Source organism: Rhinolophus sinicus, linkage group LG03 (assembly GCF_036562045.2).
Source record: "Rhinolophus sinicus isolate RSC01 linkage group LG03, ASM3656204v1, whole genome shotgun sequence".
Lineage (NCBI taxonomy): Eukaryota > Metazoa > Chordata > Mammalia > Chiroptera > Rhinolophidae > Rhinolophus > Rhinolophus sinicus.
In genome coordinates, this window is record NC_133753.1 from 142,444,502 (window position 1) to 142,467,569 (window position 23,068).

General features: G+C 35.5%; 1 protein-coding gene across 4 annotated transcripts in view; it reads left to right on the plus strand.

The window, feature by feature from the left end:
* Positions 1-3,190, plus strand: part of TMEM161B (transmembrane protein 161B) — a 68,203-nt gene extending 65,013 nt beyond the window's left edge. For 3 of the 4 annotated variants that reach the window (XM_019734237.2, XM_074328756.1, XM_074328758.1), the window contains one exon: positions 196-3,190. In XM_019734237.2, the coding sequence (XP_019589796.2) occupies positions 196-473 (278 nt within the window). In that variant the 3' untranslated portion in view covers positions 474-3,190. The remainder of the gene's footprint in view (positions 1-195) is intronic. The other variant, XM_019734238.2, reaches the window with a different exon arrangement.
* The last annotated feature ends 19,878 nt before the right edge of the window (positions 3,191-23,068 follow it).

A 23,068-nucleotide genomic window follows, 5' to 3' on the forward strand; every position in this document is an offset into this window, starting at 1 on the left:
ATTGTAGTCTGGTCAAGTTAAGTGAATTTTTTAACAGGTACATAGAAAGATTATTATTTTACTTTATTTTTAACATAAGCACTAAATTTCTTATTCTTAATTTCAAATATGAATTAAAGAATTTATTAACTTTTTTAGTAAGAAACTTTGGAATTAGTTAATCTTCAAGTTTTATTTGTGTCTTGAATTTTCTAGGTAATCATTCCTGGGGCATTTATCCAGAATCTATTTCTACCTTGCCAGTGGATACTGGTCTACCCTCCAATTCTGTTTACCATGAATTACCCTCTGCTGATGGGAAGATGAAGGTAACTGTTACACAAGTAACAGTGGCACTGAGCAGCTTAAAAAACATTTTCACTCCTCTGCTTTTTCGAGGACTTTTGTCTTTTCTGACCTGGTGGATTGCTGCTTGTCTCTTTTCTACAAGCCTTTTTGGGCTTTTCTATCACCAATATCTCACTGTGGCGTGACTCTCGGTTAACAATGAATATCCAAGTCACACTTTGGATTCACATATTTGTGCCCTTGAAGGGCTGACAAAAACCAGAAGAAAGCAAGTACAAAGGAAAAAAAAAAACATATCAGAATATCTTGTTTGAAATGCTTCCTCTGTATTCTCAGGGTGAATTAATGGTATAATATGGAAAATTACAGAATAGATTGTTAAGTGCTATACTGTGGCATTGGAATTTTAACTCCTTGTATTAACTGATGTGAGAGGTCTATCCACAGGGTAATACTTCTGATTACCTTGGTTTACAGAAACCTCCAGCAGTCTTTGAAAGTTTTCATATAACTCCAGTTATTGACTGATTGCTCTAAATGGTATTAAGGTACTTTTAATATTCATGTGGCTGCCTATAGAACAACCTTCAAACTGAGCCATGTTTTAGAGGGGGGAGAAGAACTAAAATCGCTTCTGTTGGTAATTATTAGTCATACTCTGCAAACAACAACAACAAATCCAACAGAAATGAAGAAATAGCTACTGTATATTACAGTAAAGAAAGCTGCATAGTAATTTTAAATTTAATGGAGATGTACATGCTTGATATCTATAAGTACTGCTGCTTGAAAGTAGCAAGAGTATTGTTTTAAAATGTATTCTATCCAACTTGAAGGATCTTTTAAAATGATTGGCTATATGGAACATTTGCAGTCTTGCTGTGAGGTTTGGGCCTCCCATGTTTTATTTTATTTTATGATCCTAAATAGTTCTTTTTAATCTGAAAATATTTATCAATATTGATCAAACTTTTAGAAAGTTCCTTTGTAATCCTGCTGACTACTTGTATGTATTGTATATATTATATATTAAATATATAATATATGGAGATTATAAAAGATGAAAATATTGGATCCTTATAATATTTTAAGTTGCTGAATGTATGTTAAAACATGATTGAATGAGATGTATTTGTATCTAGAACTTTTCTTTCTTTTTGGAATGAGATTAAAATACATTTTCAAAGTTCATTAGAGCAAGCAATTTGTTTGTGTTACCTGTGTGAGAGTAGTTATATTTTATAAATAGGTGATTTCTCCCAAATAAAAATTCTTTTTCTCTCATTTTCAAAAATCAGAACCCTTCCCACTCTAAACATACCTACAGGTATCATTTAAATCGTATTAATTAGGACTTGTTTTACATCTGTAGTGTCTAGAATTGGAAATGTTGAATTTTTATTTTATAGTCCAGAAATAGAATTTGATTGAAAAATTTAAACGAAAGTTTAAAAACTTGTAAAATTGTTTTTCATGCTTTTTACATCTAAACCCAAAATGAAGGTTACAATTTTAATGGGAATGGATCTGAGATAAACATGTTTGTTTATTTTTTAAACAAATGGTAGAGTTTATAAATAAATGTTCTTCCATATAACTGTCTTTAGAGGATATATTTTATATTTCAGTGCTGTTGTCACTACTGGAAAACAATTTTGAAACTTCTTTTGGAATTACTTGCAAGACTCATGGTTCACTTTCATTTGAATAATCTCAATGCAGCAAATTCCTATCTTTTAGTATAGATTAAATATTTTTAAAATAGTTGCTATTTTAAAAGTCTGAATAATAAGTGTTTAAGTTGGATAAAATTCTGGTTGAAATGAATTGTCACTATAGCCTAATGATACTTCATGTGTATTTCCAAAAGAAGCATTCATGCCAAATATATCTGAAGATATATCAGCATCAGTAAAATATAAGTATCTTATAACAAGATAACAGCAAAGTATGACATTTTATGTGAAAATTCTCATGTGTTGGACTTGAAAAGAATCTCTCACCTGATATTTATAACCATTCTTATTTAAAAACTACATTTTTAAAATTATAATTAAAATTATTTTGAGTTTCAAAGATTGCACAGTGGATTTATATATGGAAAAGAGACATAGCATTATTGGATGGAATAACATACATTTCTAAAATACTATTGACTTATACTTTTCAAACTTGAATTCTCCCTAAGTATACTGAACTTACACAAGCTGCACATTAATTTAAGTAATGGGTTTGGTTTCTTATTTTGTTTGTTTAGTCTTTAAAAGCAAATTTGAAGAGAATGATGGTTATAACTACTAACTGGTTTATTTATGCATCTTGTCTCTGTACCAAGATTTATGTTCTTTAAGTGCAAAAGGGTTTGTACTTTATGTAAACCAAATATTTTAAAATTCAGATATAATTGATTTATAGCATTGTATTGGCTTTAGATGTATAACATAATGATTTGCTACATGTATGTGTTGCAAAGTAATTCCAAATAATATTTTAATAGCCTAAATTACATCCGTAGAATTATTTTATTTTTCATATTACACTCTAGTCAACATAATATGCTTCAGCAGTCAGTTACTTTTATTATATATTTTTGTGAAATTACCTGGGAATTCTTAAAATCTTATTTTGTATGATTTGTGGAGTTTTATTTGATAATTTGTTTCTTCTTCCCCTTGCTGCCCATTGCGCTATAAAAATCAGAGCTCTATTCTCCCTCCTCCCCCCATTGGTTTGTCTGAAATAAAAAGCATATAATTTTATCTTAATATCCCTATACATGTTGATTATCTGTGGTATTTTCCCCAGAATTCCAATTGCTGTGTATAAATGACCGATGCATCCAAATAGAATGGGCTCATTGTCTTATTGTTTCTGATAATAAATATCATTGATAATATAGTAACATTTCTTCCTGAGTTATGATTCAGAAGAGATATTCATCCATTAATGGAATTGATAGGTCCAGGAAGCAATAAGTAGAATTCATTATGAAATTTATAATTGAAACTTCACTGGATAGATTTTATTCTTTCAAATGAAAGCTTAAATTCTCAGTACTGCAGAGCATAGGGTCTCAACATTCTCTGAATTCATACACACTTTCTGAGCCATCTCATAATTGAAAATGGTGTATCATGGTAGTATATGGCTCTATTCAGCAAAATAAAGCTAAGTGATTTTTGAATGTGGATCATCTTGTGTCTTCACAGAGCTTTAGGTAGCTTAAAGAATCAGATTTAAACATACTTATGATACTAGAGCTTGAACCCAGTGTCTCAAATAGTCAGGCAATCTCATCTTTTAACTCCCACTCATCTCATTATGTCTATAACTTGGGTTTATAGCTGTGCTGTTTATATGCCTTGCTGTTTTATGTCTGACGTGAACACTAAGGATGGTCAGGCTAATGTCAATCTTTTCATTCTTTAAAATGTTAAACATTTTCACATGTTTTTGTTTATAACAAAAAAAGTAAAACCAGATATAACCTGTGCATATGCTTGTCTTTTGTTATTAAGGGACTCCTTTAGCAATACACTTATTTATGTTGGATGGGCCTATCTTTAATGGATCAGAGAGTTGGTTTTTTGTTTTGTTTTGTTTTTGGCTTGGGTGTTTATTTTATTATTATTTTTTTTTATAACTGCCTATACGTGGTTATTCCCCTCTATTCTCGCATTTGGCAAAAGACTTCATTATCCCAAATCATATTGCAGCATAATTTTGTGGACAGAATGTTAATTTAAGAATCAAGAAACCTCTCTTATACCATTTCTGCCTATAATTGTTTTTTGCACTTATTAGGTATTCAACTTATACTAATTAAATACAATTGTATTATCACTGTTGACCTCAGTTTTATCATGTAAAATTGATTTTACATTAAATGTATGGCTACATATTTTCTAAATCTGCTTTGTGTTAACATGAGAAAAATGAATTGCTATTTTTGGCTTCAGGAATGGCTTCATGTTAGTTGGAAGACATTCTGAAAATGACTTCAAAAGAGTGTTTTCTCCAGGAATATTTTTGTTTGTACTCATTTCATTATTTGTACAATAAATATTTGAGTGCCTTTAATGTTCCAAAGACTGCCCTAGATAGAACAGTGAACAAAACATCACAGTCCCTGCCCTCCAGGAGCTTAGAGTCTAGTGGGGGAGTGCAGATATTAAACAAAGATAAACATGAGTCAAATATAGGACATGTTAGTGATAAGATCGGATTAGTGGAAGGTGAGGGGAATCAGGGAAGGGGGGATATGAGGGATAAAGTTAAATTTTCAAATAGAGTATCGAGGAAAAGCCTCACTGAGAAGGTGATTTCTGAGTAACAACTTGAAGGAAATGAGGACCATCATACTTTTTTTCCCCTTACTTATATCATGGTAGTTCTTTGATTGACAAAACACCCTGATTGCATGGGCTTTGCTAATTGTGAGGTCAATAAAGGAATTTTTTAAATGATGACAATATTATGTGTTCTCCTATTCCTGTTGTATTGTACAGGAATATTATTAAGTATTATTAAGGGACTCGTTTAGCAATACACTTATTTATGTTGGATGGGCATATCTTTAATGGATCAGAGAGTTTTTTGTTTTTTGGCTTGGTGGTTTTGTACAACCAAGTTGTATTTGTCCTGTTGTACAGGAAGGATTATAGCCATCGAATTAAATGTTGTTTGTTTACTAATGAACAGTAAAGCATGCAACAAATATAATCTCATGAGTCCATTTTTATAATTTCTTTGTCAAGTACTTTTTAATTTAACTCGGACATGTTTACATTTTATTTCTGTAGAACCTTTAAAGACCCAGAGGGTTTCAAAAGAGTTGTAAGACCCTAAAGCAATATGTTTTGTCTATTTGGCAGATAAATTTTACCCACTGCTCTTTAATATGTCAGATAATCAGTTACACTAAAGTAATTACTCAAAGGATAACATGACTGAGGACAAATTTGGATTAATAACCTCAAAATTTCAAGTATATAACAGTTTGAGTATATTAAGTACCCATTGAAGTATTGAAAATGAGGGAGATGTATTTTTCTTAAATAGAGCGCTACAAAAATTAGTTTTAACAGCTATTTTGTTTATTTGGGTTGCATTTTTCTTTCTATAGTTCTATAGTATAACAATTTATACTTATAAATAGAAAATTCCAAAAGACTAAATAAATGAAACCATGTTAGTAGAATTATGTTAAACAAGTAGCAATGGTAAGATATAGAAATTATTGTAATTATGTTTATATGCATATTTACTTGTTCTTTCATTTCTAGTTTTAACAGTTCTTTAGAACATGACGTAATTTTTTTCTACGTATTTAAATTTCTATTATAGTAGGTTGTCCGCATACCTGTTTTGGATAAGTGGCTTATGTCTAAAGTTAATAATCTGTCAACTGAATAGTCTGTTGGAACCAAATTTCAATATGAGAAAGAACTGAACTATAAGAAAAAAAAATTATTTTAAAATGTTAATTATTAAAAATATTTAATTTACTGGTAAAATTTTAAAAGCAACATTGCAACAATGGGGGAAAGCAGTCATTTCAACTGTTGGCACTAGAATAATTGTATATCCACATTTTAATGAGCCTCAATCCCTACATCATACTACACAAAAATTAATTCACGGGGACCATATACCTCATTGTAAAAGCTAAAACCATAAAGGTTTTAGAAGAAATCTTAATAGAATATTTGATGATTTTAGGGGTTGACAGAGGTTGCTTAGGACACGTAATTATAAAATTTATTTTAATGATAAAAGCAATTTCATAGAAATTAAAAACTCGTCAAAAACCCTTTTAAGAAAATCATAGCTTGAGATAAAATATTCGCAAAACCTGAGACAGGAATGTTGTTGGTGATACAGACACTTTACAGTTGACCAAAAGCACATGAAAAGGTGCTGAACCTGTAGCAATTAATATGATTCTTGTTATAGTTTTCTTTTGTTCTTGTACTGAGTTCACTGAGGTTCTTAGATACCTGGGTTTTTATCTCAGGTTGAGTTAAAGACTTAAATTTTCCATTCTGAGGAAAGAAGTAGAAATGCAGTTGTAGTGCATTGTTTGCTTTTACAATAATTTTTTGACAGCTCTTTCTGCAGAAGAATGTGTTGAAAGAAAAGGGTGTTAGATTCTTGAAAGTTAGGATGGTTACATAAAATGTTATGTAATATACCTGGGTTAAGCATAAAAGGCTTTCTAATTACACGATCAGACATATGCAGTAAATTTGATAATAGTTTTCTTTGTCTCTTTACGTATTGATTCTACTTGAGAATATTAAAATTCTTGGCAGAAGTAGTGGATTTCAGTTTTATCATTTTAAGTAGAAAATTATTTTCTGGTCTTCTCACTCCATTTGTGAATGTAGAAGTACTGCGTTTATAGTTATTCAGCTGTATTTGTTGCTGGCTGGTAATACAATAAAAAAAATTTTGTCATTATTAAATTGAATTTGTCCCACAAATCATTGACACTATTTTTTTTTCCAGTTTTTTTTTTCCTATCCGCTTTATTTTGGATAGCTTTTATTGCTATGTGTTGAATTTCACTAATTTTTTGTGGCATGTCTAATGCGATGTTCAATTTTATCTCGTGTATTTTTCATCTCAGACCTTTATTTCTTTAATCTCTAGAAATTCAATTTGGGTCTTTTTTATTTCCTCCATGTTTCTCTTTAACATGTTCATATTTTCCTCTACTTTCTTGAACATACAAAATATATTTACAATAGCTGATAGATACATTGTCCTTGTCTACTAATTTTATCTTCTGTGTCATTTGGAGCTATGTATTGAATGATTTTTCCTCTCATTATGGGTCACATGTATATTCCTGCTTTTTTGCATTCTTGAAAATCTTTGACTGGATGCTAGGCACTGAATTTTGCCTTGTTGGGTACTGGATGTTTTTGTACTTTTTAAAAATATTCCTGAGTTTCGTTCTGGAATGCAGTTATTTTACTAGGAAACCTAGGAGATGGTTTTGATTTTTTTGAGGCTTACTTTGAAGAGCAGCCTTTAATTGCGTACTAATTTTTACCCACTACTGAAGAAATAAAGATCCTTCTGAGTACCCCACCAATGCCCCATGTGTTATTACAAAGTTTTCTCACTTTGTCTGGTGGGAACAGGAACTATAACTACCCGGTTGAGTCCCAAGGATTGTTCTGCTTATTCCTTTCTGTTGGTTCTTCACACAACGTTGGGTAATTTCAGATGCATCTATTGATCAGAACTCAGCTGAAGACGTGAAGAAGGAACCCTCTGCCAAATATCAGGAGCTCTCTCTGTGCTCTCCTTTCGGATGCTCTTCTCAACTGGATTCTCATTTCAGTTTCAGGTCTTTCCTGTGCTGTGGCTTAGATCCTTCACTCAGTAAGCTGGAGCAGTAAAACTTTACCTCATAATTTTTAGGCATCACTATCCTGTGCTGCCTGTTCAAAATCTGAAAACTTTTTTCATGTATTTTGTTGAGTGTTTTAGTTCTGTAAGATAGAAGAGTACATCTGGTCCCTGTTAACTTCATTTGGACAGGAAATGGAAGGCCGCAGTTTTTCCAGCTTTTAATTTCTTACTAGAGACTTTTTCTCCCCCACCAACAGTCTGTTCAGAGACAGGCTTCCATTCACTTATTATTTTCAAAGATGTGTCACTCAACATTGTTTATCACCAGGAAAATGCGAATTAATACCACAATGAAATACCACTAGATACCTACTGGAATGGGTAAAATTAAAAATTGACACCAAAATGTTGGCAAGGATGTGAGGCATCTGGAACGCTCATACATTGTGGTACAGCCACATTAGAAATGATATAACCATAAAAAGTTCTAGCATTTTGTATAAAACTAAAAATATACTTAACCCAGCAATTCTATACTTGCTTACCCAAGTGTAATAAAAATGCATTCACAAAAAGACTGGTAAGTATATTTATAGCAGTTTTATTCTTAATAGCCCCAGACTGGAAGCAACCTAAGTGTCCCATCAACAGTAGAGTAGATCAATGCACTGGAATATGGGTACAATGGAGCACTACTCGGCATAGTGACTTACAAAGAGTACAGTGCAGAAGGGAAAAAGTAGCTAACCTTAATGCAGAAACCTGACAAACCACCTCAGTCAAGTGATTCACATCAACAGTAAGTTACATTAATATAATGTGATGAGAATGGCACTTTACCTCAGTTGTCTTCCTTAAAATCAATAACACCTTTCTAATCATGAGAAAACCATCAGAAAAATGGCAGCTGAGAGAATTTGCAAAATACCTGACCAGTACTTCTCAGAACTAAGAATACCAAAATAAGGAAATTCTGAGAAACTTAGAGCCTAGAGGAGACTAAGGAGACATAAAGACTAAATGTAATGTATCCTTCATGGGGTCCTGGAAGAGAAAAAGGACTTTGGGTAAAAACTAAGGAAATCTGAATAAAGTATGATCTTCAGTAGTAATGAATCAGTACTGGTTCATTAGTTGTGATAAATGTGCCATCCTAATGTAAGACAGGAGCAACAGCATATGGGGTGTATGGAGCTCTCTGTACTAACTTAGCAATTTTTCTGTAAATCTAAAACTAGTAAAAGTATTTTAAAAATACATATGAAGTTTATGGGTTATTAAAATGTTATAAATATTGGACTCCAGGAATGCCGAGTGAGAACAGAGCTCATAGGTTCTGAAAGTAGTGGAGTATTTGCTCCTCTGTAGCCAGATAAGGAGAATAGGGCAATGTAATAAGTTTTCTTGAAGCTAAGTTAATACAATTGAAAGTATTGTTCTTTATTCTAAGATTGCTTCTAGAGTTTGTAATGTTAAAATATCTTTTGCTTTGAAATGATAGTAGATTTGATCTACCAATAATGAAATACCACTACAATAAAAAGTTGATTATTAGTTCCTGAAATCAAAAAGTCTGAGAGCCAGAGCATTTACCAATTCCTGAAAACTTTCAGAAACTTGCTCCTCCTGTTTGGTCAAGCCAAAATACTATTGCTTTATGGTGTTTCTCTTAAATCTACCTCTACATATTTTTAAGACTCTAGATGGGTTTCTGATACTTTCTGACACCATTAAGCAAAGGAAAAAAGCAGAAGAACCAAGTAAAATAAAAGCAAGGATATCCCACAATCTCATCTGGCATCCAGTGGTAAAAGGAAATGCTAGGATCTTCCACAATTCAGAATCCAAGGAAAGAACTCATCATTTTTTGTCTAATCAGTGAGGCAGAGAATGAAGACCCTGGAGAATATGGCACCCTCAGGGCAATGGATTCAGAAGGTGAGTGGTAGAAATCTGCATAACGGAACCCAGTAATGTTCATCATGGGTTTTTATGTTTTAGGGTGGAGTGAGCTGGGGTGTTCTAGATTACAAGGTTGGAACTTGCACTGACTAACCTTTTGAGGTTATCTGAAAATTTAAACCTCCATCAATTTCTGCAACTATTGTTGCCTGTGTGGTAACAGTTACGTTAAAAAAGCAAGGCCAAGTTCCAAGTGTTTTCATTGATAATCATACCTCTATAAGCTAAGTGTATGTTTTAGTGATGTGTATCCTTCAAATATGCATTAGTTTTCAGAGTAAGCATTTAGTAGTTAGTATTTGCCACTGTAATGTATGCTGTGCATTTAAATGTGAACAAGAGAGTCTGCTCTGAAGTAGCTTAACCTAGTTAAGACAAAGTTGCCATATGGAGTGGTAAATGCTTTGTTAAGGACTAATATAAATTTGGTTTTTAGGGAAAACTTTATAATAAAGGACAAAAGCTTCCTGAAAGTTGGAGTTTGTGTTGCTGAATCTTTCAATGTTAAGAAAATGAAGATGTTAGGAGTTATCAGTACTCGTAATATTAAGAAAATCAAGGTGGGAAATTCAAACTTAGCAGTTGGAATAATACTGAAAGTTACATTCTAGAATCATAGATGTGGGGATAGCAGTATGAAACATTTAAACCACTATATTTGGAGTCTGGGAATCTGAATTATAAGCTCTTTGAGCAGGGTTTCTTATTCATAAGATAAAGAAGAAAATAGATGGTCTGTCTCAGTCTCTTTCCAAAAATTCTTCATCTTTGTAGTTGCTAATGAAACAAAACAGAAAACACTAAATCTATAGAGCATACATTTATCCAGAGACAAAACTAGAGGAGCCTAGAGGTGGGGTTTAGATTAGAGACAGTGAAAGAAGGGATGAGATTCGTTCTGCAAAGGAGAGGCATATAAGAGTCCACATTCAGCCCCAAGGCAAACACCATGTGATGGTGTCAGAAGAAGAAAATTATTTGCTACTAGGCAAAATAAAGAAAGGTATAGCAACTGTTTTCCTGAACCTTATCAATTTTAACATTTGTGGTTGTTTAAGATGGCCAACTCAAGCTCAGACATCTTCCTCGGTTGCACTGCTCCTGAGGTTGAATGTTAGATTGGCTGGGGCTTCCAGCTAAGAGGAAGTTGAATTACAGATACGTTTTGTGAGGTATGTTTATGTATTTTACTGTCACTTCCATGGATAGTTATTGCTGGCCATCCAAGTATAGGGCTGGTTTTTAGAATATCGCCAACTCCCACTGTGCTGACTCATCCAGCATCAAGTCATGAGGTGCTGGGCCAGAGATGTGTCACCTAATAAAACTTACATTATTTTTCTGGATTTTCTAACATCTGTATTTTCAATGTTATAATTGTGTTTTGATATGATTTTCATTCTAAGTAACCACTTTTTAACCTAATTTTATATACATAATTACGTATTTTTCTTGAGAATCCCCCTAAATTGTTTATGTTTCAGGATCCACAAAACCTGAATCTGCCCATGTTTAATTCATCTAATGGAACTTTAACTCATTCACCCTTCTGCTCCAATAATCAGTCAGTCAAACAAACAGTAAATGTGTCCGTCTGGCTGCTGATGTACAGAAGTACAAGAAGGTAAATTTTTTATTTTGCGTTTAGACATACAAATCTTTAAAAAGTAACTCCCTGGTTGAGGTAGTGTTTTCACCTGCCTTATGTAACCAGTTGTTCGAAAATTGTCTACCATATAGTTCATTTTTTGTTTAATGCTGAGAGAGGATGAGAGGCACAGTAATGGTTCTAGGATGAGGCTACATTGTCAACCAGGAGGTAAGTAGGCCAGAAAAGGGACACTGAGAACTTAGAAAACCTTGCCCAGCCACATCCCTATTTATCATAAGCCTGACAGTTACAAAGAAGCTGTGGACAAAGGAACCGGCCCTCAGCAGTGAACTTATAGCTTCCAGTGACCCTAGAAGCTAGGCTGGATTTTAGGAAGCTGCCTCCAGAGACCACATAGCAAGGGGTTAACTATTTAAAAATAATTCTTTAAATCTCCTGAGGGGTGTGGCAGCTTTCGTAGATTTGATTTTTCTCAGATGAATGGGAAAATTGTTAAAATAGTTGGCATGTGGAGGAAGCTGATTGGACAGATTGCGGGCCAATGTAAGACAAGGTTTAGGTGAGTGAGTTTTGAGGGTTACTTTATAAGTAAGAATATGTAAGTGAAAGGATCTAGGGAAGGTAAGACACATTGATTTAAATCCCAGCAATACTACTTGATGTGGTCCAGTTTCCTCTGCTGTGTCACAAGGATAACAGTACCTTCCATAGAGGTCATAAAAATAAAACATAATCAATGACTGACACATAAAAGATCAGGAGTTCATAATCTGGGGTACACAAATGACCTTGAGAAGGGACTCCTGAAAACTTCATGCAAATGGTGTGTGTGAACATTTTGAACAAGTGGTTCATAAATTTTATCAAATTCTCAAAGAGATCTGTGACTAAAAATAGGTTAAGAATCATTGAAATAAAAGCTCATTTATGTTCGAAAATGAATTGCAAAGGGAAAGGTCTCATGTTCCTTAGAAGTAAAATAGTCATCAAAAAGTAAAAGAGCTGTGAAAGAAGAAAGATTATAATGGGAATAATCAAATTGACATTGATTATGAAGTAATTATGTATTTGTACTGAGTAGTCAGTACTATTCTTACTTTGTAAATATATTTCTATTTCTGTGATGAAGAGTATAAAATATTTTCTTTTGTCATGCCATGAAAATACAGTTGACATTTTCAGTGCAAATAATTTTTAAAAGCATTGGCGTAGGAGTTTAAAAAGTAAGGACAGTCCTGGCCCTATACTTTAAAAAATTCTATGAATTTGGCAAGTTATTTACTGTAGTTTTTCCAAGTGTAAAATAGTGATAAATAACTTCTTAACAACATTTTAAAAATTGACTAAGTGAAAATATGTTGAATTTCTATGAGGGAGGGAACTATTTAAAATCAAGGTGTTGCAGCATATTTTCCTTTCAAAATTTAATCTACTCTGTACATTTTAACAATGATATCTCAGGAAATCTAATCATTTATTGAGCTTAAACATTGGAATCTGTACTTTAAAGTCCTTTGGTATTGATGGTTGACATCATAAATAATCACTTTCTTTGCATGTCTAGTGGGTTTTGGACAGCTGTATCGTCCCAGTGACATCCCATTGCCAAAGTCTAAAATCCCCAAGCCCCGTAGCACACACTCATTCACCATCACCTAGCTAATCCTGGGCATCATTGTACTCTTAGCATAAAGATCACCTTCTCAAGGGGTCCAACTATCCCCTTAGTTGAACAGCTTCCTCTCTTGCACTTATAATTACTTGTTTAACTCTTGTTTTCCCTGCCAGACTATCAGCACCAGGTGGCAAGAACTGAGTTTTTCTTTCTACTATATCTCTAGAACTTAACAAGTAGCCTGTTTTACAGCAAGCCCTTTAAAAAAAGATTATTGTTATCATTAGTTATTTTGAAACTATCTTAAATTTACAGCAAAGTTTCAAGTACAGTACAAACAACGTTGTTTTTTAAAAAATTTGCTGAACTATTTGATAGTGAATTGCTTACAAAATGCCTCTTCACTTCCTATTTCTTTAGTGAGCTATCTTGCCAAACAAGGACATTCTCCTAAGTAATGACAATACAACCATCAAAATCAGGAATTTTATACTGATACATGACTTCCATCTAAACTTGAGACCACAGTCAAGTTTTGCCAGTTGTCACAATAATGGCCTTTATTGTAATCCAGTGCAGAATCAGTCACTGAATTAAGTTATCATGTCACTATTCCAGTCTTTCAGTCTGAAATAGCGCCTTGATTTGTTCTTGGCTTTCACGTCCATAACCATTTTGAAGACTAGGTCAGTTATTTTATAGGATGGCTCTCAATTTGGATTTGTCCGATGTTTTCTTACGAGGAAATTCAGGTTATTTAATTTTGGCAGGATTATTACAGACGTGCACACCTTGCTTTTCTCATTGTATCCTATCGGCTGACACATACTTACTGATGATGTTCACTTTATCCCTTTATTAAGGTGGTGTCTGCCACTGTAAAAAAGTTCTTCATCCTTTTTAATAAGTATTTTTTAGAGAGGTGCCTTGAAACTCTTAAGTATCTTGATTCTTCCCAAATTTACAATATACTAATTTCTTTAAATCATATGAACTCATGTTTATTAAATGGGTCATTATCTGTCACTGTCATTTGATGCTCATATTGTCCCACATTTTGCCATTAGAAGTTCCTCCAATGACCTTTTGACATGTCCCCATTATCCTTTGAGCACTTCCTTCCTTTCCAGCACAGCGAGACATCCCAGACTCACATTGCATTTTCCCTAATCTGGAATCAGTCATTTCTCTAAGAAACCCTAGTTTCCTTTAGTGGAAAATGGTATTTAGAAATCATGAGTTGTACATTTAGTTATGTTTTATTGCTTTTGGATTGTCATTGTTCCCAGACCCTCTCAGTGAGAGTGGACAGAGCTATGAAATACTCATATGTGAATGCACACACACATAACACACACATGAAAACATGCAGACATACATACACATTTACAATTATGTTGATCTTCAAATCCAGCAATATATATTGACAATCATGGGGCTGTCCCTCCCCCAGGCATGGATACTTTTCTCAGCCCACCTGATGCTTTAAGGGCTGCATTGCTCAGAAAGGGAGGTAGCAAAGATTACTTTTTAAATGTCTGAATAAAAACTAACCAGATGTTACTGACTTTTGTTTCAAGTTCCTCTGTGTTTTATCTCTTTCCAGACTAGTCTGCATTTCTCTGGGACTATGATAGGGAGAGTTCTGCTTTGTAAGAAGAAGGATAGGAAAAAGAGTCAGTGCTTTTATCAAAAGTTTTTATATTTGTTTAGCTCAGTAGTTCTCAATGGGAGCACTATTCGCATTTTGGCAGGAAATTCTTTATTGTAGGATGGTCCCACATGCTGTTAAGATGTTTTGTATCTCTGACTCTCCACTCACTGTTGCCATCAGATCTCCGCCCCCCTCACTAAAATACTTGGAATAACAAAAGCAAGAACAAAGCACTTGTATGCATTTCCAGCTGCCTCCTAGAAAGCCATCCTTCCCCTACCTGAGAATCCCTTTGCAGTTTGTATAATAGCTGTTTGCTAATACATTCTTAGGTTCATACTAGTAATTCACATGAAAACTCAGAGAACACTGTGAGTGTAGAATACTCAGTGTCTTCTACGTCAGCTGGGTTAGTCTTGTCAAATCAATGCTCTTTTGATCAATAAAAATTACATGCTAAAAAAAACTAAGAAGAATAACTTGAAGGTTTTCAGGAATTGATTAAATAAAATATTACATTTGTTGAAAAAAAATTAACATGCTTTTTGGCTTGGTAAATGTACCCCATTGATTCTATTTTGGGTTCTGAGGCCTAAAGCCAAATGCTGTTTGTAAAGAGGTTTTCTTCTGTCATTGAAATGTCTCTTAGATTAACTGAAATCTGTGAGCCGTAAATACAAAGTTGTCTGAAGCAACTGGGTCATCATTGTTGAAGGCCCCAGTGCCATGTTTGTAATGCATGTTATTAGCTTTTCAGCTATCTATCTTCATGGGAAAGGTAGGTTGTTTGGGTTTAGGCAAGTCAGCTTCTAGTTAATAGTCAGGACTAGCTCAGCAGGGCTAACAAGAAAGGAATTGAGGGCCTCCAGGGCCACCCATGTCTGTCACACCTGCTGATACGCAGGTGATGCCGCCCTTGCCCTGATTACACATGGATAGGCCAGGGCCCACAGGCTGTTGGAACAAGTTTATTCCCCTTCACCATAGGTGTGGACCGCACAGTGGGAAGAAACCCTATCCTTCAACTAGCGATCAGTTTCTTCCCATTGTCTTAGTTTGTTTGGGCGGCTATAACAGAATTCCATAGACTGGGTAGCTTATATATAAACAGTAGAAATTTATTTCTCGGTCCTGGAGGCTGGAAGACCAAGAGCAGGATGCCAGCATGGTCAAGTTCCAGTGAGGGCCCTCTTCTCGGTTACAGACTGCTGTCCTCTGTCTTCACATGGCAGGAGGAAAGAGCTCTCGGATCTCTTATAAGGGCCCTAATCCCAGCCATGAAGGCCCCACCTTCATCACCTAATTACTTCCCAAAGGCTCTGTCCACTAATACCATTACATTGGAGGTTAGGGTTTTCACATATGAATTGGGGGGTGGGGGGAATGCAAACATTAAGTCCGTGGCACACTGGGACTCATTAAGAGCCTGCTTGTGTTTTGCCCCTATGATTTGAGTCCTTCTTTATAGTAGGAAAAAGTCGAGTTCCATCAACTATACAAATATTAGAAGGGGAAATAAAGTTCACCCCATGCTGTGTTTGAAAAAAATTACCACCTTAGACTGAGAATAAGCTCTGTATGAACAGTAGGGTGCACCTGCTCTCTTTTGGGTAGAACCCGTCACTTACCAAATATGTAAGTGCTTCCCACACTTCACAGCTCTCTTGGAGTTAGGCAGGGACATGTGGCTAGTTTTGTCAACTAATGTGAGCAGAAGTGATGTGTGTCGCCGCAGCCTCACATTTTTAAGGATATGTTCATCTTTTATGCGTGCTTTCAAGGGAACTAAATTTGAGTTGTGCTAAAACGACGTAGACTGTTTCTAAGATAATTTTCAACTGCCCCAGGAAATGGAAGACATTATTGCACGGGTGTAACCCCTTTGTTTAGAAACTACTGTGTGATTTTGTTTGGTTTGGGTGTGAACAACTTTGAACCAGGGTTGATATGATCCATTAGCTAGAAGGACCTAATCTGAATGAGATTGATTCGGTAATTTAAAGACAAAAGTAAACTGGAAAATTGTGTCAACATGACAGTGTTTTAGTGCTCTTCAGTTAGTGGTTTAAACCATCAGAAATTTAACTCAAAGAGAAAGTCATAGACTATAAAATGCATAATCCACTACACGTTATTTCAAGGGCACACCAAAGACTGCATTAGCAGGCTCTTGTCGATACCTATGAGTTGGCCTCTTTTAGTTCATTTAGGATCCTGGACAGACTTAACGCGCGCGCACACACACACACACACACACCATTTAGGGTATCTTATCACAAACCAAATATTTCTTCATCTGAGAACTTTTTAGGTTTTTAATTACTTGATGCTGTTGAAAAATGAAGATTTTGTACATTGTGTCCTTATGACCATTTTTTTTTTTTTTTTTTGCACTTGGTGAACAACAAAAACAAAGAGAAAAAAAACAGAACAATTTCACACCTAAAAGGGAAGGAGTTGATTACTGTCATTTTGATGATGTGCCTTTTATACGTTTGCAGTGGTTAAGAAAGACTTTATGGTTTGGAGCATGAGCACTTTAAAGTGATTCAAAATTATTGAAGAGCTACAAATTTTATAAAGTGCTTCAATTTGTTACTGACTAGAGCGGCAATGGAACGATTCAGCAGAGCTTTTAGTACTATGCACAGCCTGCAAATGCTCTCCTAATCTTCCCAGGTGTCACTGCTTTGCACGTGGGGGCTCTGAGTGTTCCTGCCCAGAGACGTGCCACCGCTAACAGCCTCAGAGCCTCTGTTCTGGAGACCTCTGTGCCACAAAAGCAGCACTCACACGTGGCTGTGATCTTGGTAGTGCCGCAAACTCTCAAGCAGCCTTCTGTTACCTGGCTTTACTAGAATTAAAAACTGTTGGTCTAAAGGAATTGCTGGACTATTGGTCACTTAATTTGGTGGCTGGATGGGCATAGGTACATGGGGAATGGAAAATAAGTGGGATAAGGGTGGGTAAAGTGGCTCAGACACTACAAAATGAGAAAATAACCTTTAGTCCCTTTGAGATACGCAAGAAACTATCATTTAAAAAGTTGATGGTTTTGAGAGACACTAAAACTTTAAGAGCAGGTTTTAATGATTTATTTCTGCTTTGCCATCAGCTTGCTGTTATTTTGCTGGACCTTGATTTGCATGTTTTAGAGGAACAGTAAGTAAGCCCTGCTGTGTCAAATGGGGAAAAATAAGGCATAATCTTTGAAATGTAAAATGACCAAGTGGCTTAGATATTGACTTCTAATGCAGGATTCCACTAAAGCACATGTATAATTTTGCCTTTTAAAATGGATTTACACAGCTGAAATGCTTCCTGACTAGCACATGGCTCCTCCATGTGACGGTTGTAAATGGCACGATACTTTGTGTCTATAGAACCAGAGTTGTCAGGCTCAACTAGTTTATTAAGCAGAAGGCAATCTTACATCAGAACAATGCTAAATGCATAAAAGTTCAAAGCCATAACCAATTCAGGAGTGGGAGCTGGGCATGTAGCAAGTCTTTAGTGAGACATTTAGAGTGTCTGGAAAAACCTTGGTCTGTGTGGTTACCTCACACAGATGACCCTTGTCAGAGCTGAGGTGAGTCCACATTTCCAAGACTCTTGCCTGCCTCACCAGTTTAACACCATGTTGGTGATCATTCTATTTAAAAGTATGATGCACCCTTTTAGAAGAGGACCTTACATGTTAGAATATAGCTTACAACTTTTAAAAGCAACATGTTATTCCAGTTCTTGTGAATAAGGAATAGAGAATTTGCATTGCAATTTATTAATATAATTGAGTGCGCATCACCCCAAAATTAAAAGCATTTCTCTCTATCTGGTTGTCTTGCTCGAATTTCCCATGAATGCCTCTTATATCATGTAAAATATGAAATGAGACTGATTTCTGACAAGATCCAAAAATTCAGAGCCAAAATATGGTAAGGCAGAGAGTCCAGTTCATCATACTTCCTCACGTAGGACAGTGGAAAGATTATATGTCATTTTAGGATCAGAAATTTCTAGGGAAACAAATCTCTGCTTTCCTTCCCTTCTTTCCTTAAATGAATTAATACATGCAAAGAACTTAGAGTGCTTGACTATTATTATTTTATCACTTGTTTTATTATTTCCTCCCCTTCTTTCCTTGCTTACATTCTTTCTCCAAATAGTCATGTGTATCCCTATCTTTTTTTGAGATGTTGCTTTCTCATATCAGGAAAATTAGAATTGATGGTGACTTCCACCTCTCTGTTCTGAAGGGCCCCCAATAATACTGTTTCAAATGTGTACACTGACCCACGCTGAGTGTCACAATCTGGCTCTGGCAACACTCTGTTGGGGAATTTCAGCCAGATTCATTTAGTTCTGCCTGATCCACTTTATGGTTTATTTGATTCAAATGCAATAGATGTTTATAAACAGAACATTAAAATATTCGGACATTGTGTCTTCAGTAAGAAAAACCTTAGCTACAAGTTGAAATTGCCAAAACTTAGTCAGATAATCAGGAATTGGAGATATTTGTCCTTATTTCCAAAGGAGATGGTTAATAGTAAATAAAGGGACATTTGCATATTGAGTTAGTTAATATTTTAATTCAGCTCCAAGGCCAAGCAGATATGGCGTAAAACTAACTGTGCCTCAAGAATGTTATTTTACATACCAAGATGATTATGTCTAAATTTCCATTCAGTAACTTTCTTAGAGTTGATCTAAGAATGAAAGTTTATCTGCCTTTAGTGCTTCTTTACGAAACTTTTTTAAAATTCTGTAAGTTAGGCACTTGTTTTTAAGTTAAATACATTGAATGAGTGCAAACATTTTATAAGCTGGATATTATTTTGATTAAACTTGATGCCATGGAAAGCTCTTTCCTTCTCATTTCTACCTGTCAAAATCCTATCCCTCATTTTCTACTGGATATTGCAGTCGTCCTGGCTTAAAGCAATCTTTCCTTCCTTTGAATGCCTATCATTGCACTTGCAGCTCCCCCCGCCCCATGGTATTTATCACACAGTGGAGACTCTTATTCTTAATACATCTTAGTAATTTCCAAAACCTAAGTGTCAGTTTCAGAACCGTGTGTGGACACGTAGTTCATTTAGCATTTACTCGATGCCTGTCTCAGTTGATCACAATGCAAGAGCTATAATAGGCACTGGAGATGCAAGGTGAAAAACAGACATGACCATAGCCCCTGTGGAGCTGATCTCTAAGGTGAATGGATTAGGGTTAAAGAATGTGTATCATTTGCAGTAACAAGTTTAATGCTATGAGTATTGTGAGAGTACTGAAGATAGTTTTGAGGAAGGATCTAAGACTGTTGATAAACAGACTTATATCTAGTAATGAAATACCAACTGTTGGTGTGTATGCTTTTGCTACAGGTAGGATTTTCTAGTTTCTTCAAGTGGCTTTTGAAAAGATGTGTGGTATAAATAAATTTCAGTAAACCCAACATTGTCTTTTCTAGGTTCATACTGCTAACATAGGACCCTGTAGAAATAAACATTTCAGATCCATTTCACGTTATGAAGCATAGGCTTGAAAAAGAAAGAGTTATGTTTGGTCTTTCAAATCATCAAAGATTGTCTTAGAAGTAACTATCTTTTCAATTTATACTGTAAATTAAACTCAGCTTTATGATTGAGAAGAAACTGCCAATAAAAAGCAATAAACCAGGTATAGCATAAAAGACATATAGACAATATTAAAAATTATTTGTTATAAACATAAGTTTCTGGTTCAATATGGCAGTCTGACCTTCCTAGAACATTAATAGATTACAGAAAACTATCTTTAAATGTATAAAAGAACATAAGAGTCTAACAGCAAAAGATAAATTTTGAAAAAAGTTCTGGAAGTTGAAAAATGGATGGAGGAGTGTCAATAGATGGGAAGAAGCAGCCATTACCTAGAACATGTGCAGAAGTGACAACAGGCAAAGAGGGGGCCAGTTTAACCTGTGGGACCCCGGAAGTCTCAGAAATCATTCAGGGGCATGAGAGACCCCCACCCCAGTATGTAGAGGAAAGGCCTTTTACCATTTCTCAGACAAATAAAATAAAGGACCTTCTCTAGAGAAATTGCCAAACTTGGTTCAGGGAAGCATGTGCATGCATTGACATCCAGAACAAAGACCTGAGTTTTTGCTAGTATGTGATCTTCAATAAAATGGCCAGCTTCCCAATCACATTTCATTAATTGAACTGTCAGTAAATAAGACCCTACCTGGGTTGAGAGAGCTACCAGTCAGCCATTTTACTATATCCTAGTTGTAAGCAGAAGCCAAATATCTCTAATCATTTGAGAAAAGCCAATAACATGAATGAGAAAGGCCAAGAAAACCAGTCATAAAAAAAGAGCAATGGACAAGGAGACAACAGCACCCTGAAGGAAATAGGTAACTCAGGAACACCACCACCAAAATCTTTGAAAATTCTAATTCATACCACAGAAAGATTAGAAAATGGATCAGTAAAATAAGAACAGACTGCTGTTGGGCCAGCCCAATGGCTCAGGCGGGTGGAGCTCCATGCTCCTAACTCTGAAGGCTGCCAGTTCGATTCCCACATGGGCCACTGGGCTCTCAACCACAAGGTTGCCAGTTCGATTCCTCGACTCCCACAAGGGATGGTGGGCAGTGCCCACTGCAACTAAAGATTGAACATGGCACCTTGAGCTGAGCTGCCACTGAGCTCCCAGATGGCTCAGTTGGTTGGAGTGTGTTCTCTCAACCACAAGGTTGCCGGTTCGACTCCCACAAGGGATGGTGGGCAGCGGCCCCTGCAACTAGCAACAGCAACTGGACCTGGAGCTGAGCTGTGCCCTCCACAACTAAGATTAAATGGACAACAACTTGACTTGGAAAAAACAAACAAACAAAAAATCCTGGAAGTACACACTGTTCCCCAATAAAGTCCTGTTCCCCTTCCCCCAATAAAATCTTTAAAAAAAAGAAAAAAGAACAGACTGCTGTAAAAAAATAGGATGCTATGAAAAAAATTATAGATCAAGTAAGTGTTCTTGGTATTTAAAAAACGTAATTATCAGACTAAACAATTGGATGGTTGAACAATAAAATTAAGTATATTTCAAAGAAAGTAAAACAAATAGGAAAATAAATGGAAATGCAAGAGAAGAAGGATTAATCTCAGAAGCCAACCCCCAACTAATAGGAATTTCAGAAACAGGAAGAAGGCAACTGAAGAGAGGAACTGGAGTTGAAGGACATGAGTAATTAGAAAGTATCCATTGAATGTTCAGAACAATGAATAAATGAAGACCCACATTAGATACATTATTTAAAATTACAGAACACTAAGGATAAAGAGAAGGCTCTAAAAGCTTCCAAAGGGGGTATGGAGGAGAGACTGGTCCTTGATGTGATTGCTCCCTGACTGCTACCTGACCCTTCGCTAGATCCAATTAGACTGGGGGCAGAGCAGAGATTGCTTCCCCTAAATCCCCTCAGAGACTGTCTGTCTCCTCTCCCCTCCCCTGTGCTCCACAGCGTGCTAGTGTGTGCTGGTTCCTGGAACAGGCCATTGCTCCACCCTGGGCAGGTATGTAAAGCATTTTTTCCCCCTTATCTGGGGCAGGTCATGCACTAGTACCCCTATCCTTCCTGCCCTGTCTATAGAACCCCTTAGCACCTGCCATGTGTTGCAGAAGACATCCATGTCATCTCTCTCCCCCTGAGATACACCTCATCTATGTTTCCTTAATAAACTCTTACTGTAATGATGGAGTTGTCAATCTCTTTCTATAGTCTCTCAGCCCCAGGAAATGTTATGTAACAGGTGGAAAAAGCCTGACCCTTTGCAAAAGTATGAGTATCAGATTGGATTAATTTTCTCCTCAGCCATAGCAAAAGATAGTGGATGGATGTCTTAAAATTTCTGTGGGAAAATATTTTAAACCTAGAATTCTACACCCAGCCAAATTATCAATAAAGTGTGAAAATTGAATTAAAAAGAAAACATTTTTGGACAAGCAGTTTCAGAAAAATTGTCTCCCACATGCTCAACTTTAGGAGATTACTTCAGCAAAATGTGGGGAGGAGGGAGGAGTGATCTAAAAGAATTGCATGAGCTTCAATGCAGAAAACTGGCTACAAGCCAGGAGAGTAATGAAGGGGTGTCTCAGCCTATCTGGTGTGCAGACACTTGGAGATAAATTTGTCAAGATTGGAGCAGAAAATGAGAAGGCACAGGGAGGGAATCTCAGAGAAATAGTAGATCTCCAAGACTGATACCACCCATGAGAAGTTGCAAAAGTTAGGGAGGCAACAGAGAATTCAAGGAAAAAGAAAGGCAATGGGAAACTCCAGAAAAAACAAAAAGCTGTACAATGAAATGCAATTATAGTTGTACAACAAATAATATTTACATTGCCACAATTTAAAAATTTTATTGACTTTCAATTTTATATTCAAGTTATAAAGTATATAAACTTAGTTTTATGAATGAAAACAAAATACCAATTTTGGTAAGACATACAAAGAATACTATTTTAGTGGTAAAACATGAGATTAGAGCTAGCGTAAAATCAAAGGATATTTTCTGGGGTTGAT